The sequence below is a fragment of the Paroedura picta genome, chromosome 6 (genome assembly GCF_049243985.1).
Source record: "Paroedura picta isolate Pp20150507F chromosome 6, Ppicta_v3.0, whole genome shotgun sequence".
NCBI classification, from domain to species: domain Eukaryota; kingdom Metazoa; phylum Chordata; class Lepidosauria; order Squamata; family Gekkonidae; genus Paroedura; species Paroedura picta.
Window position 1 is genome coordinate 24,371,227 of NC_135374.1, and position 18,643 is coordinate 24,389,869.

The following is an 18,643-nucleotide window of genomic DNA, read 5'->3' on the forward strand; positions in this document are numbered from 1 at the left end:
TCTCTTTGTGTTGAACAAGCACAGATTTAGCTGACTTTTCCCCTTGGCCATCTGGTAAAAAGGCATGGAAGGACTTTGTAGAGGCTAATTATTTCCTAGATTAATACCATTGACGAGTTCTCTGTTGCTCAGTGTGTCTGTAAAGCATTGCGCTATTAGAAAAGCCATTAATTGTACTGCCTCGTAAGGCTACGATGCCAGGTCTTGGCTACTTGCCAGGACATTGCCATCTGTGGATGACGTTTCTAGATCACAGGATGTGCTTGATGCAACCCTCAGTAGGTGTCTTGCTGTAACTAGAGCTAAGTTCTTCGGAGCTGTTTCTGTGCTGAAAGAATTGGTTGGCGCAGCTGCAGCACTGAACAACCTGCAGGAACTTCAGTGGCTCATCCATTGAGACCTGAACCTCCTGGTCCATGGAGAAATGCTGGAGAAGTCTCATACAGCTGCTGTCTGTAAAACTGTATTTTCTGTGCCATTCCTAGAGTGCTTGGCCAGTCTATATCTTTATCTTCTGAATGTGCATTGGAGCTGGCAAAGGGGCAGAGGTGGAAGTGACAATCCTGCTTGCTTGCTTGCCCGCTTGTTTGCTCATTGCCATTTATTTGGCACCTCGCTGGGGGAATGAGTCATCTGGCTGCTAGAGCAAGGGAAGTGTGGTGCACTGCACAGCCACTGGATGGAGAGCCGGCATGGAGTGCAGTGTGGCACTCTCCTTCCCAGCATGGCAGCCACCAGCCCCGACCGGAGTTTGAATCGCTACTCCGGCTGGTTTCCCTGAAGGCTCAGGTCACTGAGGCACCAGTGATCTTGCCCCAGAGCCTGCACTGCCTGCCTCTGCTTCTTATCTCTTTCCCTGACCCCCCCCCAGTGAAAGCCCCACACCCTCCCTAGACTCTCTAGCCTTGTTTGGCTTTTGCATTAGACATAGGTTGTCTGCCTTCAAGAAATGGAGGGCTCTTAACGGGCATCTGAAATGAAGGTTTGAATAAACCAGGCGTGTTGCAGTGGTGGGGGGCAGGACAAGTTTCTTATTATGAAATTATATAACCACAATTGGGGTTGGGTTTCCAAGCAAAAAAGCAACAAAATGTCAGACATGGGGGGGGGGGCATTCAGAGACAGCAAAATGGCACCAGCAGATTCTTGGTTGTTTTTATCATATGACAAAGATTGACAGGGAGGAAAAGGCTGATGGAAAGTTAGAACTTCCTGTCCCTTAGCTTCAGTGTGGAGGCAAATATGGGGGTTCAAATTGTGGGCAAACAGATGGCAAAGGGGAACAAAGGCTCCCAATGCAGACATCTGAAAGATTCCATGGTGTGATGCTGAATTTTGAAAACAGGAAGCATCGCTGGGTGAGTCTTCAGTGCAGAAATGGTCCTACAAAACTTGTAAAATGGGTTCCATTCCGTTTTATGTGGACAGACATGATCCTATCTCATATCTGCCATCATAGGTGCTGATATAACTACATCCTCTCATGGCAATGGAATTCCAGCCCCTGCCAGCATCTTCAGACCCTGATAAAGGGCACCAATTCCCTTCTTGTGATTGGGCCTCATTTAAAGGTTATGACATTTTAAAAATGTTCACATTGGGCACATGATTCATTCTGGTTCAGCATTTTTTAGTTTATTGGGAATGTGATTCTTTTTTGAGCAACTCTCCCCATTGTTCTTCAGTGGAAAGGCAGCCTATGAATTTTTATGAGATTAAAAAAGAAAATAAATGATATGTGTTAAAAGGTATAGAAATGTTTTATGATAAATCGGCATGTACCAAAATTAATTTATACAATTGATGTTGCAAGATCTGTGTGGCACATGGTCTTGGATCTGTCACTTGAAAGGCAGTAGTTAATCCTTACCTCCAGAGACCAGTTTAATGAAAGCCTTATGATGGAAAATATGTAAAATTGAAATTAATGAGAACATATTTAATGGAAATGCACAGTGTCTTTGCTCCAGTTCAGCTATTATCTATCCCAGCAATCTGATATACAAATTAGAGTTAGGTTTTATCAATATTTAGATGGAACACAGATCTCTCTCTCTCTCTCTCTCTCTCACCCCCCCTCTCTTGCACCATCTATCCATCCATAAGTTGTTTCTGTCTTGGGTCTTGGCTAAATGTTGGGTCTTGGTAATGTTGATTAGAAAGGTAGATTCTATTATAAGGATTGCTCTACTGATGGTGGATGAGCTACCTTTTGAGTTCAGAGAATTTAGTTAAGAACCTATGGATATTATTGGACTTGTCTTTGTGGTAGAACTTGTCTTTGTTACTAGGAATGTCAATTTCTAATTCAGGAGCTGTATGACCTCTTCAATCTATGTGCTCTGGCCACACTGATCTATGCTAAGGTGGCCAGATTTTAACATTGGTAAAGTGGGACACCATTGACCGGGGGGGGGGGGGTTCTTGATTAAAAATTTGGTCTCTATGTTAATCAGTTGACCAGACCACTGCTTAACTATATGGCGCAACAAAAAGTTTCATAGAACGCAAAAATAGTATTGTAATATATATATATATATATAAATTTCAACATAAGTACAATTTGCCAGGTACCCCCAGATGTCCCTCCAAAAGTGGGACAATCTGGTCACCTTAATCTATGCCCACAATGAGGTTAAACTACTGCAAGTTTATTCTTCAAGAAATCTCAGAAGCTTAACCTAGCGCAAAATTGCAGCTGCATGGTTAATGTGGATTTGAACCTGAGTTTCCCAGATCTTAGTTCAGCACTCTAACCAAACTGTTTCTTTATAGCTCTGTAAGAGAGGCCAGCATTGTTTCTACACTATAGATGGAGCACAGAAATGTACAGCAGAGTGGTTTGCCCAGAGTGACTTGATGTCTTTGGGGCAGTGGTGAGATCAGAACCTGGAGACTTCAAAGCTCAGAGTCTTAGTTACTGTGGCTGATTCTGCACGGGTGGAAAAGGCCAGGAGGGGAGTCATATGAAAGCAGGGCAAATCCCTGTTTCCATATGATGTTGCTGCCTGGCTACCACCCTCCCAGGCCTGGTGCAAATCAGGCTCCAGAAGCCCTGGGCTAAGGGAACACGACTGTTTCCAAGTTACCTTAGCCCACTGTGGTGGCCAACAGAGCCCATCCCACGGCAGGCCTGTGTGGACAGGGAAGAGTCAGGCCTTCCAGGCCTAGCTCTTCCATGTCCTATGGTGGCCCAGAGGGGGCAAAAAATGTCCCGGTCATCTTCGCGGCTCTTTGCCATACTTCAGGGCGGACCAGGGCATATATTTTTATTTTGCAGGGTAGGATTGCATTCCATGCAATTCCACCTTCCTGCAAAATATCCCCCCCCCATGGGGGGGCCCGTAACGGAACTAATCCACTACTGCTTTGTGTCCCAAGGGGGCACAATTCAGCAGGACACCAGGCATCCCGCTAAAATGTGTCCCCTGTGGGAAAGCAGCAGCTGCCATGCGAAATTGGCCTCTGTCAAATCTACCCAAAACAGTGTTTTACAATTTGCAGGGCCTTGCTTCACTTCTTTCACTTCATGAATTGATTTCACCTCTGCCTCACACTGCTGGACCACCAGACCAACCTGTGGGCCCAACAAACTCTGAATGATTCTGGGAACAAAGCCTTTGTTCTCATGTGGAGATAAGCATTTGCACCACATATCCCAGTGCCTGGAGAGCAATGCATCCTCCACCTAACAGCACTTGGCACCAGGGATTCCCTAGAAGTACCAAACTCTGCTTTGCTGAAAAAAATTTTTAGGTAACACGCATGATCTATGCAGACATTAAAGATGAATGGTGTAATAATTTAACTTGCTTTCTCCACTATGCTGACAAGGCTTGTCAGTGATTGGGTAATGGTCTTCCTGGCAGGCATTTATGAATCAGAAAGGAGTACGAAAAGGACTGCTAATCAGCCAGCTTTCCCTCTTAGGACAGGGGTAGTCAAACTGCAGCCCTCCAGATTCATGGGAATTGTAGTCCATGGACATCTGGAGGGCCGCAGTTTGACTACCCCTGTCTTAGAACTAGCAGCATGATCTTCATGTAAGAAGTTACTGCCTGAGGGGGGGGGGGGAAATACTTTTCTTCAAATTGAATTCAATAGTATATGGTAGTTCCAACCCCCAACAAAGTAGACAAAATGCAAATTAATAGAGCAGTCAGTGTGGGGGGCTGTCATCTGATGAAATACTCCATCCTTTTCCAAAGCAACTACTCCGAGGATTGTTTTCTGTTATTCTGTAATAGGGCCCAAATCTGAGATAATATCTTTCCGTCACAGCAATGGAATTAGTGAAATGCAGTTTATGGTCACAAGGTGGTATCAAGACAGCAATGCTCTATTCTGCTTGATTTGGTGGCACATAACAGCTTTATCAGTGCTGTGGGGAGCCCAAGGTCACCCAGCTGGCTGCATGTGGGGGAGCGTAAAATCAAACCCAGCATGCCAGATTAGAAGTCCGCACTCCAAACCACTACACCAAACCTACAAACCAATGTAATAATGCAGTCCTAAGCAATGTTATATCCCTTTAAATCAATAGCCTTAGAAGGGCATTATTCCATGTAGGATTGCACTGCAATGCATCTATCTACGAGTAATAATAAACAAACTTGACCTATTGACCACTAAAATGAAGTAGAATTTGATACAGCTTCACTCTAGCTCCAGTCTTCTCTGGAGTTACTAAAATTCATAGGGTTTTTATACATTTTGGGCTATACCTTGTAAGGCGGTATCTTCTGATGGGTCAGTTTTTTAGCAGTCTAAATTCTCAGATCTAGAACTTGTTTACTACTTCACTTCTTGTATGTTCTTTCTTCTACTCTAGTCTAAGCATTACAGCTATGGACTAAGTGTGCTTGTCACATATCATTCCAAAACACACTGTTTACTGAAACGTCAATCATATGAGAGGTACTTCTTGACATTATAGATTGACATAACATCAAAAGTTCAATGCAGAAATTAACATATTAACGTATATTAATTAAGACATGAATTAAGGCATGATTAGACCATAACGGGCAAACTTTCTCCAAATTATTGACCGATTGTTTTTCCCACTTAATTACTTCCACTAACCACTATAGTTCCTAGTTGATTTTATTTGACCTCTGAATTTGAATGCTTCAAAGCCTCCAGGAATAAGATATTCAGGGCTTCTAGATTTATGGATGATAAGTCTATCAATGGCTACTAGCCATGGTGAAGAAATGGTACCTCTATGTTCATAGCCAACCTCTGTATCCCAGTGCTGGGAGGCAACATCAGGGGAAGGCCTTGGCCTCTATGTCCCGTTGCTGGTTGGCCACAATGGTGAGAGACAGGCTGCCAGATGAGATGAGCCACTGGTTCAAACCAGCAGGACTTTTATTATGTTCCAACTGGTCTCATAATGGTCCTCCCTACAGTGGAAAGGGTTATGTTACCTACATAACTTCCTTGGTTGTGTTTTTTGTTGCGATGGCAAGAAGATATGCTAGCATCGGCATGCCTAGAAGAAAGCAGCCCTGCTTTCATATACATGTGAAATGGTGGTGTCATTGGCTCCATGATTAGTTGGGTGTCACTGGTGCTGCTGTTGACTCCAGTAGAGATGCAATGCTCTTAGCTCCTTAGAGTTGGGCCTTTTTCACTCTGCTGAGAGAGCAAAGTCAGCATGGTTAGAGTGTTGGACTATCGCATGGGAGACTTAGGTTCAAATACTCACTCTGCCATGGATACTCACTGGGTAACATTGGGCCAGTCACTCTCTCTTTTTGTTGTTGTTGTTGTTGTTAGGTGTGAAGTCGTGTCCGACCCATCGTGACCCCATGGACAATGATCCTCCAGGCCTTCCTGTCCTCTACCATTCCCCGGAGTCTATTTAAGTTTGCACCGACTGCTTCAGTGACTCCATCCAGCCACTTCATTCTCTGTTGTCCCCTTCTTCTTTTGCCCTCGATCGCTCCCAGCATTAGGCTCTTCTCCAGGGAGTCCTTCCTTCTCATGAGGTGGCCAAAGTATTTGAGTTTCATCTTCAGGATTTGGCCTTCTAAGGAGCAGTCAGGGCTGATCTCCTCTAGGACTGACCGGTTTGTTCGCCTTGCAGTCCAAGGGACTCGCAAGAGTCTTCTCCAGCACCAGAGTTCAAAAGCCTCAATTCTTTGACGCTCGGCCTTCCTTATGGTCCAACTTTCGCAGCCAAACATTGCAACTGGGAATACCATAGCCTTGACTAAATGCACTTTTGTTGGCAGGGTGATGTCTCTGCTTTTTAGGATGCTGTCTAGATTTGCCATAGCTTTCCTCCCCAAGAGCAAGCGTCTTTTAATTTCTTTGCTGCAGTCCCCATCTGCAATGATCTTGGAGCCCAGGAAAATAAAATCTGTCACTATCTCCATTTCTTCCCCATCTATTTGCCAGGACACTCTCTCTTAGCCTGACCTAACTCATAGGACTTTTGTGAGGAGAAAATAGAGGGAGGAGGAATGTTATAAGGTGCTTTGGATACCCTTGGAAGGGGGGAGGCAGCATGTTGGTGCCACCAGCATGCAGGATTTAGGATTGATGTGTGCGTGCATGTGTTTAAGTTCCATCAGGTCACTTCTGACGACCTTGTGAATTAATGACCTATAAAACATCCTATTGTTAATAGCTTTCCTTGGTTCTTGCATACTGGCTTGGTATAGTGGTTAAGAGCAGTAGCCTCTAATCTGTAGAACTGGGTTAGATTCCCCACTCCTTCACATGCAGCCGGCTGGATGATGTTGGTCCGGTCACACTTCTCTCAGAGCTCTCTCATTCTAACCTACCTCACAGGGAGAGGAAGGGTAAGTGATTGTAAGCCACTTTGAGACTCCTTCAGGTAATAAAAATTGGGGTACAAAACCAGCTCTTTTGAAAGTCAGGGCTTCCTTTCTTAATCCATCTTATGTTGGGTCTTCCCTTGTCTCTGCCACGTTCTTCTTTTCCTAGCATTATTGTCTTTTCCAGTGACTTCTGTCTTCTCGTAATGTGACCAAAGTACAATAGCTTCAGTTTGTTCATTTTAGCTTCTAGGGAGAGTTCAGACTTGAGTTCATCTGGATCCCACTTATTTGTCTTTTTGGGTGATCCATGATATCCGTAAAACATAAACACATTTCAAATGAATCTGTTTTCTTCCTGACTGCTTTCTTCACAATCCAACTTTCATACTGATACATAGTAATGGAGAATACTGTAGTATGAATTAACTGGATCTTTGTCACCAGCAAAATATCTTTACACATAAGGATCTTTTCTAGCTTTCCCAGGCTCTGCCTCCCAATACCCTGTAGAAACTACTCAAGGCTCTTTTAATGTCATCCACTGAAAGCGAGATCAAGGGGGAAAGTCTTCTGAGGGAAAGAATTCCATAGGTCTGGGTAGCAGGCTTATGTGCTGCTATTGGGAGGCAAACAAAGCTATACGTGTGGTAAGGGATCTAAATTAGAAGGTAAAATGTTGGCAGACCCAAAATCCAGAAGAAAGATCCAAAAGAGTAGCCTCGTACTGGAATCCAGTGGGCCATGAGCACTGAGAGGTTGCACTGGTGGAATAGGTGAGAATATGAAGCCCCAGATCTAGAACATTTGATAACGGATTTGCACAGGGTGGGATAGGATAGATTTGTACGGAAGTAAAGGCTTAAGGCCCCTAGCAAAATAAGTTCACTAAGAAGAACAATGCAACACTCTGTTTTGATCAGGATGCCTTATCTATGCAGTATAAGGAAATAATAAAGGCAGCAAGAAAAGAAATGGATAAGCAAGATAAGAATGTAGTACTGAATTTGGTTCTCTGAAATGTACCTTTAGAGCCCTGATGTTATCACATATTTTTTTCCTGGATGCAGTGCAAGTGTATTATATAATTCATGTATGTGCTTTCTAAAAAGCATATTTTCTTCATATGATTTATACCTAGAAAAACTCTTGTAATAGAAAGATCACAGCATTCTGGAAATCTGGATTGAGTGTCTCTCCCTCCAATCTTAGATGGGAGCTTGGCATAGTGGTTAGGAGTGTGGACTTCTAATCTGGGTTTCAATCCTCACCTCTCCTCCACATGCAACTAGTTGGGTGACCTTGGGCTTGCCACAGAACTGATAAAACTGTTCTAACCAAGCAGTAATATCAGGGCTCTCTCAGCCTCACCTACCCCACAGGGTGTCTGTTGTGGGGAGAGGAAAGGGAAGGCGATTATAAGCCACTTTCAGACTTCTTCTGGTAGAACCAACTCTTCTTCTAGAAATATTCCAAATATGAGAAACCAGTGGGGGATGTACAAAAATATCTCCACAGATTGCTGTACTTGCAAAAAGATATAATTGTTTTGTTCTCCATTTAACACAGTTAGCTGAGTAAAAATGATTAATTATTAAGTATTCTGTTGGTGCATAAAGTAGTAATGTACCCAGAATGTATTGTTAATTTAAAAAATGGATCTAGAAAAGGAATTACGTTGCAAATTAACTTTCACTTGATTCAGTTGCCATTTGAAATGTTTCAATTCTTTTTGTTTGAGTTGACTGTAGATGGTTCAGTGCTTGCTTCTTAGTCTTAAATATGCTGTGAGCAGCTTTGAGCTGTTGGGAGAGGTGTGAGTAAAAATGGTCCAACTACATTTTGCATAGCCACAATACACCAGCCATTCAACATAAGCAGGCTCTCAAAAATGCCATTAATTTCAATAAGGAGACAGTATGTTGTAGTCACCATATTATCACCTCCATGGCATGTTTCTGACTCTCCAATATAAATAATCTCTTTATCCCATGACTCAGTATTGTGACTGTTGCTATCAATGTCAGTATAAAGTGGAGAATTTGATGATGTCAAGTATTAAAGTGAGTATGGTCCTAGAGCTGCCAAGTTTCTACCTCACTGTTGGGGTTTCAAGGCAGCCAGTTGAAATCAAGGGCCCTCAGTATGCTCATATATTTGATAGCTTTTTAAAAGACACGTATGCATGCTTAAGGCAGCCCTAAAGACTGAAAACTGAGCAGGATTGGTCTTGGTTACAACTTGGATGGGAGACCACCAATGAAGGCCTGGTTTGCTAGGCAGAAGGAGGCAACAGCAAACCAGCTCTGGGCATCTCTTGCCATGAAGACCTCATGAGGTGGAAGTTCATGGGATCATCATGACTTGGCTGTGACTCAATGGCACACCTATGTAGACACATACACATGCATGTACAAGCCTGCACCTACGCATGCATGTTTACTTGCTGAGCGGGAGGGGGGGGGAGAGACATTACCAGGCATACAGAAGACACAGACACATGACTTTCATTCTTTTGGTATTAAAAGACCACAGCTTTTGTTGTTACACATATGAGCGGAGGCACATGTTGGGCAGATCCAAAACATGCTTCCCCATCCCGTGGCCAGCCGACTGCAGGAAATGCCGGGGATCAACCCACTGGCAGGCCTGAACGTGGGGACTGAGCAACACCCAGGTCAAGCTCCCCCTACCTCTTGGGCCTGCTGGAACCTTGGGAGGTGATTCACAGAAGAATCCCCACAGGTGTCAGGCTCTAATGGAGATTCCACAAACAACCCACCATGCACTACAGCCGTCCCCAGTCAGGGCGCTGCTATGAATGTGCCAGGCTCTTAAGGAAGTATCCAAACCTGGCAGAGCATGGCATGCAAGCGTAAGCTCCGCCCCCTGGATCTGCCTACCCCACAAACCTCAAGTTGTGAAGAAGGAAAAACAAGCAACGTACAATGTCAATAAACAGACAATGATGTAACTATAGGAGGGAGAGTAGGAAACTGTCCTGGTGGCATGGATGAGCAAGAGGGAGCCCATCTGGCCCAGCTGCCTTTTAAAAGCCAGCCCGATGGACATACCCCACCTCAGTCGTGAACCTTGCCCAGGTAATGCATCATCTTGCTCCTGCTGGACACACAGCATGGGAAATGCATTCTTCTTCCTGCCCTGGTGTCTCCCCACCATAGCAATGGTGGGCTGCCTCTTTTATTTTAGCAGCCGCACTTGTGATAACTATTGCAGAGGTAAATGGAAGATGAGAGGCAATAATTGGGTGCTAATAACTCAACTCTCTTCTATAGTAGTTAATATTGTATGTTATTTTCTGAAAAATTTTACATGGCAATAATCTATAAGAACGTAAGAGAAGCCATGTTAGATCAGGCCTGGGGCACATCCACTTTGTGTCACAGAGACCCATCCCGCACTGGCTGCACCACACCAGCCTGCCACTGGGTGTTTGGGCTGGACCAGATTGCCTGACTCTTCCTGGGTCCAGATGAGGGATCATTTTCCCTGTGGCACCCAATCCACCCCATATTTGTGCCTCTGGATGAGGCAGCTGGGTCGATGAAATTTCACCATGCTGCAGGGTGATCTTTTTTTATCTTTAAAAATGGGATATTGCATTACAACATTAAAAAAAATGTTTTAATGCCCCTGGTGTCTCCACTGCACTTTGCAGTACAGCCAGCTTCCCGGGGGATTTTGTTTTTTGTCCCTTCTGAGATGCTGTCGTCATGGTGACAGGAGGCGAGGAGCTGGGCCAGGATGGCCTGACTCTTCCCTCTCCCATGGTCCAGGCCAGATATAGGCCCCGATGGCGCCTGGGGCAAAAAACGGAACATGGGACAAATGTGCACCTGAGTTGGGCCAGGCCTAAGTCAACCCTGGCCCAGCGACAACATCATCTGGAATCAGGAATTTGCCCTGCCACCGGATGAGCAGTGAGGCAGGGCAAATTCCCGGTGTGGAAAAGGTCACAGTGGCCAAATCTCAAGTGCCATTAGAAGATTCACCAGTGGGACTGGCTTTTCAAAGACATTTGATTGCAACTATACAATTGCACAGGTACTTCGGTTGGATCCTCATTGCTTTTCTGTTTGGTCTTAACTGTTTCCTCTTCTTCATTGGAACTTTTGTACATCCTGGTCCCAACATAGCATTAGCTCCTCCTCTTTTATTAACTTCCAGAAAAACTGGTAGTGTCCAACCTCTTATTCTGGCTGGTGCTAAAAGTATTAACAATCGATGTGACATCATCAGACCCTGCCGTCTAAGTCACATATGTTTGGATGCCTACAGATACAGCAAGGTTAGATATCTGTGGGCATCAGAGAGGGCATAGCTCACTGACCACATAGTTCCAGGTCCAATCCCCATAATTTCTTGCTCAAGTTTCCTAGATAGTGGGACCTCCATCTGTGATAGCAGTGCCATTGAAAGCTCTGGGAAAAATTTCTAACGTTCTGACTAAGGTAGCTTTAATTTTCAAATACATGAAGCAATAAAATACTGCTCTCATATTTCTAGAAGATGAGGAAGAAGTTATTTATACCCCCCCCCTTTTCACTATCCAAAGGAGTCTCAAAGCAAATTACAGTCGCCTTCTCTTCCTCTCACCAGAACAGACATCCTGTCAGATAGGTGGGGCTGAGAGAGCTCTGACAAAACTGCTCTATGAGAACAGTTCTAAGAGAACTGTGACTAGTCCAAGGTCATCCAGCTGGCTGCATGTAGAAGAGTGAGGAACCAGATTAGAGGGCACCATTCTTAACCATTATACCAAACAGATTAAACCATCAATGTGTATGTTTTTTAAAATATTTTTTAAAAGAACATAGCAGCCTAAAGTTGTTAAGTCTTCAGGGCTTTATTTTCCCCCTCTTTCTCTCTGAAGGGATGGTTTGAAATTTAAATCTACTTTAGGATCATTTAATTAATCAAATGCTGGATTTTTGTCTTCAGCAGATACGTTACAAAACCCATTTCATGCTATTTCACAGTATGTGCATATTAAATGTATTTATTCACTTTCTGGCCAAGCAAAGCTTACCAGTCAGGTTACCTCTATGATGAGAACTACCCAACTTCCTATGAAAATACCTATTTTATCCCTTCCCCAAGATTCAGACTTAAAGCTAAATGGCAGATTCCAGTTAACAAATAGGATGCAAGCAGGAGAGACATGTTTCCCCAAAGGTAGTGCTTGATACTTTCCCCAAGGGTAAGATAAAAGACTTTTCCTTGATTTGTGTTGGGAATAAAACATTGCAAAGTAAGATAACAAGGTTGGGGCTGGGGGTGGGAGATGAAAGCTCAGACATGATTAGATATGTATATACTACAGAGGAAGCAATTAAAACCCTAGATAGATTTTTTACAAGAATTCAAGAGCACATAAAATGCCCATCAGCACTGCTAACATCCTGACTACAAATTTCATTCTGCTATAGCAATGCACCATTATTTATTTTGCTTTAAAATATTTACATCATCTATTCTGTGTTCAAGGCAGCTCATGGGCATTGAAAACTCACTGTTTTCAAAAACATTACCTGTGGCATAAATTCATGTTTAGGTTATGAAGTCTGAGTGCAAATTAATCACATTTTGCAGTGGATTCCTTGATTACTAAGGGGTGGGGCAGATTCTCCCAGAAATGCATGGTATGGTCTTATTCCTGATAGTAGAAGGCACAGCCTCAGAAGGCAAGAAGCCAGGCCTTGAACATTCCGGCATTCTCCTTTTACAAATTTATAAATATCAGGTGGGAGGATGTACTGAAAATAATTGATAAGTTATTTTGTGAAGCAAAGTAAGTTGTTTTGTGAAGAGACGCAGCTTGGTGTAGCAGTTAGAAGTGCCGGCTCCTAATCTGGTGAGCTGTTTGATTCCCCGCTCCCCCACGTGCAGCCAGCTGGGGGACCTTGGGCTCAACACGGCACTGATAAAACTGTTCTGACTGAGTGGTGATATCAGGGCTCTCTCAGCCTCACCCACCTCACAGGGTGCCTGTTGTAGGGAGAGGAAAGGGAAGGTGATTCTTCAAATGTAGCTATTGTAGATCTCCCTGGATCTGATCAGAGATCCATTTTCATTTTAAAGATATTTTGCATGGAGATGTAACTGCTGAAATACTATCTGAAACAGGGAAAATGAAACCATAATTGGTATTCATCATTGTTTTGATTCGAGTCAAATAACCTGACCTTATCATCTAATTCTCTCCTTTAAACTTTTGAACTAATCTTTAATGTTTGAATTGATGTTGGCACCTCAGAATCTTCCAATGAGGAAAGTCATTTCAGTTAATGAAACAAAATAGTTAGCCTGAGTAGGGCACAATTTCCTCCATCAATTTTTATTTTGTTTCCTCTGGTGTTTGCTGTCACTTTTGCCTGGCTACCTGATTTCCTTTCCACTGGAAATATTACTGGTTAGGGTAGAAACTGCTTTCACATTTTTCCCCACTGTAAATCTTGCTGAATTCTGGTCAATTTGAACCCATAGCTGCAGGCTTCCTTTCCCCCAATTTTAAACATATTGCCCTTCTGCATTTGCATTGTCCCAGTTGTTGGTCTCCTTCCTGCTTAATTGGGGGGGGGGGGGTTGGGTGAAGCTCCAGCCAGTATTAAAGGAGCACAAGGCTGGAGAGTGCTTTATTTCCTGCCTTTTAACTCTCAAGTCTACAGTCAGAGCAAGAGGCTGTTTGTTCATATTTCCTGCAGGAGTGGGGTGGGGGAGGGAGGGAGGGAGGGAGAGGAGGCAGTAGCCTCACAGAGAACGAGGAGGAGAAAATAAATCCAAGAGGCAAATCTCTGCTCATGTGGGCTTTTGGAGCGTAGTCACTTTAAAACAGATCCCAAAATGTGGGCAAAAATAAGTCTTGCAAGGGAATGGCGACTGTTAACCAGGCAGTTTTTGAACTGATGCCCTGACCAATCAGCATCAGACTGCTTTGCTATGTCAGCATTGAAGGTACAGGACAGGAAGTTAATCCAGCAAAATGCAGAGATCTACACTTAATACATCCACTCCTGGATATCACAGGAGAAAGGTAGTGTCACCGCGGATCAATCATAGACATTGCAGAGGGAAAATTTAAAATACTAAATATCAAAATGGAAATTGAATAATGTGTAGATGACTTTCTTTAATTTGCAGTCATCGGGGATAAGAAGCCCAGTGCAGATTTACCCTAGAAAATTCCTGGTGATTTGGAGGTGAAGTTTGATAAGAGTGAATATGGGGAGAGACTGGATCTCAGGCGGGTACAATGCCTTGGAGTTCACCCTCCAAAGCAGCCATTTTCTTAATCTCTGTACTCTGGAGATCAGTAGCAATTCCAAGAGACTGCCAAGCCCTGATTGGTGGCTGATGACCCCTAGATATGCCTATTCTATAGACTAGCCTCCCTGAAATGCTGATTTTATAAGAAATGCTGATTTTCTGAACTTAGACAGATTGTGAGTGGGTGGGCAGGAAGGGATGTGCCAGTGTCTGTCTCTTGTAGCCCTTCCTTGTGTACCCAGGGAATTCATAATTGTCACTGTGGGATGGTAGGTGAGTTTCCTCCAGGCCAGGTGGATTCTGGAAATTTTTGGTGTAGGGGTCACTTGGGCATGAAATTGGGGTCCTGTAGGTGGGCAGGTGTTTGTGTGTTCCTGCATTGTGCAGGGGATTGGACTAGATGACCCTGGAGATACCTTCCAACTCTGTGATTCTATAAAGTTGTTAGGAAGGTTCTCATTTTATTTAGATCCTATAAGAAGGAGGCCTGGAGGATCATTGTCCATGGGGTCGCGATGGGTCGGACACGACTTTGTACCTAACAACAGCACCAAAACAACAAGGAGGAATTGTAGAAGGAGGAATTATTCAGGAAGGTTTCAGTGTTTATTTAATGTATTTATTTACTTTGTTTATATCCCATCTTTTTCTCTAGTGGGGACACAACACAGCTTTTTTCTACTGGGGACCCAGTGCAGAGAACTCTGAAGCTAGCAGGATCAAGAAGGCAAAGGCACCAGAAATGGCAAAGTAGAAGACAGTGATAATAGCAAAGGTCCACATGATGGTACCAAACCACATGGCTACAATATACCACATAATCCAGACAAATGGATTGTAACATGGGGGAATGTCTCCCATGCATTTGCATGTAAGTATGATAAGGAGCCAAGGCCCACTGTTCTCAGTGGAGTTATTTGCACATAAGCATACTTAACCTTGCATTCCAACAATAATTGTATGGGTAGAAAACTGGCTGGGACATGATGCCTTCAGCACTATTTAGAGAAGAAAAATGGGTAGTAGTTGCAAATATAGTTGAAAACCACAATGGCTAGAAGTTGAAAAGTAGGTAGGGTTTGCTGATTCCAGTGTGGACAATTCTTGGACATTTGAGAATGCTGCTTGGGGAGGGCAGAGTTTGTTGAGGAAGGGGAATGTGTTGTCATAGGAAAAGTGACCATTTCCTTCAGGGAATTGATCTCTACAATCTGGAGATCAATTGTAATTCTTGGAGAACTAGTTGTGAAGACTGAAGGGAACCTCCATGTTCAGAGGCAGTAAGCTCTGAATACCAGCACCAGGAGAAACACTAGAGGAAGACCTTGGACCCTGTGTCCTATTGTTAGACCTCCAGAGGAACTAGTTGACCACTGTTTGAGACATGAAGCTGGGCTGAATGGACCAGTGTCTGGTCCAGCAGGGCTCTTCTTCTTACTAACCCCAATGTTAGTAACCTTCAGGGAAAATAGGAATTGCCAAGATTAGGAGTAGATAAAGAGAGAGTAGATTAGGAGGAAGGAGCTATTTTTTCTAAATTAGCCACCCCTGAAAATAAATGAGGCACACAACAATGTGTAACTGTATAAAATTGTACAAAGTTTGAGTCCATTGGCATCTTAGAGAAAAAAACAAAGTTGGACAGGAACTTTCAAGCTCATCCTTTTGTGTGTACCACATTTCCCTTTTGTGTATACTACATTGTGTGTACTACATAACTGGAATCCATTCCTCTGGATAGATTCACAAGAGCTCCCTGCCCACAGAAAAAATAAAGCTTTGTGCTAGCAACATAATTCTCCATACAGAAATGGCATAACATCATGTTTCTTTTCTTTTAGGTACAATGGGATGTCTTGCACGGAGAAGGACTCTAATGGACATGTTTCATATTTGTAAATGTTGTTTGGATATCCTGAATCAACAAGGTATCGTAGTGGGGACAGAACTGGCAGAAGGATGTGACTTACCGGAGAAACAAGTAGTTTGCCAAGGAATTTTCTGCTGATCAGTGGGTAACTTGAACTGTTCAGAGAAGTATGTTTAGGGGGCTAATGTAATTGGAGACAGTTTTGCCATTCCACAACTGCTGTCATCTGAAATTTGAAAATGAGTACACCATTGGTTCCAAACAAGACATGCTACAATCTAATACAGGACAACAGAAATGAGATGAAAAATAACAATGAAAACACAGTGACTGTAGGAGACACAAATGCCAATCAAATCACTCCAGAGGTTAAAATCTCTGGACGGAAAGTGGGGACCAGTGATTTGGCTGGAGGAACTCAATGCTTGAACATTGGCGAACCAGAAAACAACACACAACTTGATACAGAGCAGAACAGACTTCAGGATACTACGGGTCTGTCAGAAGGGAGGCTGCCCACTGCCACCCACAGGGAACTAAATAAAGATTATAGAGCCAATGGGGCGAAGGACACATCAAAGATTATCCCTATTAGTCGGGGACATAGTTTATCCAATCTGAGGATTAACACAAATGATACCTTTTCGGTGGTTCTTTCAAAAAGCGATGCTGATCTCATTCAACATGTTTCAAAGGACAGAATGCCCAGAAGGATTGAGCCCGAAGGGATAAAACGTCTTTCCTTGGGGAGGTCAAGGAAACTTATGGCTAAAACAGAAGCTTTTGGAAGAGAATTTGTTGGCCGCGTATCAGGTAAGCGTTTGCTTTCTGCGTCTCTGGACTCCATCGACACTTCACATCACTTGACTGGAGATACTGAAACATCACAGAAAACATCAGTGGATCATTTTTTAGGTATGGCCTCTGATGGAAATAGCGTGCGTTATTCTAAATCTACCTCAGAAACAAAGACGGTAAATGTCTCTGCAACTCAAGTGAGCGCGGACTGTGCACCAAATGTCAACAAACAAAGCACATTGCATCCTTCTCATGTAGATCAACATTTAACTGTTATGTCCAAGGATATTTGGAGCAGATCAGAAGCACAATTAGATCACGAGGGGGATAAGAGAGGGAAATGGGAGCTGAAGAGCCCTCTGACTTCACAGCCTAAGAGTCTTTGTCAGCAAAAAATGGACAGGGTCATAATGGCTGAGTTTCTAAGATGTCAAAGGGAAGAAAATAACGTTGCGGTGCAGAATAAAAAGGATAGTGGGTCTGAAGTACACAGAGTGAAATCCCTTCACTCGCAAGGTGATGATCCACACCCGAATGAGGTGGTTGACTCCACCACGAGTGACAGATTATTAAGCGGTAATAACTATTCTGGTTTAGGAAGAGAAAGCAGCCATAGGGAGAGCGAGGCAGTGAATCAAGTTCGGGAGAAATGCACAGCTGGAAAGGAGGCAAAAGCTGCATTCTGCCTTACTGGGGATGACAAACCCAGTAGCAAGCCGACACCAACAAGGAATGAAAACACGCTTGACGCTGATTTGAGTTGTTTTCAGGCAGTTGGTGGGCATATGTCTTTTGTACATAGCACTAATCCGCCTGACGGCAAACAGTTGAATAATAATGAGAGTAAGCCGATGCTAATAAAAGAGAACAGTGAACGCTTTGCTAGGCCTGCCTCTGATCTCCTGGAACGACCAGAAGTACTCGAAAAGGAAAGTATGTTAGATGAACATTCCAGCATCCAGGACCATGATCTAGAAACAGCAGGCTATTCAGATCAGGGCAAGAAGACGCTTATTTCTAAGACATATGTTTCAAACGATCCCCTGGAGACCTGCAAAGCATCAGCAAGGACAAATACCTTTGTGTGTGCCCCAACTCCCTTGCGCCCTGTAGCAATTGTGAATGCTAATTACCCCACGCTCTCCAACGGCAATTTGAAAAATCTTTATGCGCTTCATGTCGACAAGCTTTCACCCACCACAGCCCTACCTCCCTTTGAGGGCACCCAGTTGTTAAGCTTATCCCCAAAAGTGCCTAATAAGACTGCCTGCAATAGCGGCATCCCCAAGCCGATTCTTGTCCATTCCAAGGACTCCCATCCATCTAATAGCGATGGGGAAACAAACGGTATTGAAAAGCTGGAAGAAAATGTGGAGACAAAACCAGACCTCCCTAAGCCCAAACACGTGAGGCCTAAAATCATCACTTACATCAGAAGAAACCCCCAAGCTATCAGCCGGCTGGATCATTCCTTCGCTGCACCTGGATTGCCCTACGGGACCCCAGGCTGTGGTGTGCCAGTCACAAAAGAACCGAATCCCTCGGATGATGGAGAGGTTAAGCCAGCTAACATGCTCTATGACAAGTTTAAGCCTGACCTGCAGAAACCTCGGATTTACAGTTCTGGACTTGTGGTGTCTGGCATTAAATCCTCAGGCCATCATTTCAGTCAAATGGGTGAAAAGTTTCTGCAAGAGGTAAGGCTCAGCCATGCATGATCTTTGCATTCATCCACTGGTTTTTCCAGCAGAAAATAAAGTACACGAGTGTGGGGAGGGGGGGGGGATGATAAGATATTTGGGTAATTGAATGTGTGTGCTTAATAATGCAGTGTTGCGATAGCATGGGATACAGAGAACAAAATGGTTCTAATATAGCCCACTTACTTGAATTTGAT

The 18,643-nt window shown here is 43.7% G+C and overlaps 1 protein-coding gene across 3 annotated transcripts in view; it reads left to right on the plus strand.

Moving 5' to 3' along the window:
• The window catches only part of MTUS2 (microtubule associated scaffold protein 2), a 301,022-nt gene that overhangs the window by 82,437 nt on the left and 199,942 nt on the right, over positions 1–18,643 (plus strand). For 2 of the 3 annotated variants that reach the window (XM_077341792.1, XM_077341793.1), the window contains exons 2-3: positions 14,734–14,949; positions 15,920–18,443. In XM_077341792.1, coding sequence (XP_077197907.1) covers positions 16,188–18,443 — 2,256 coding nt within the window. In that variant the 5' untranslated portion in view covers positions 14,734–14,949; positions 15,920–16,187. The remainder of the gene's footprint in view (positions 1–14,733; positions 14,950–15,919; positions 18,444–18,643) is intronic. The other variant, XM_077341794.1, reaches the window with a different exon arrangement.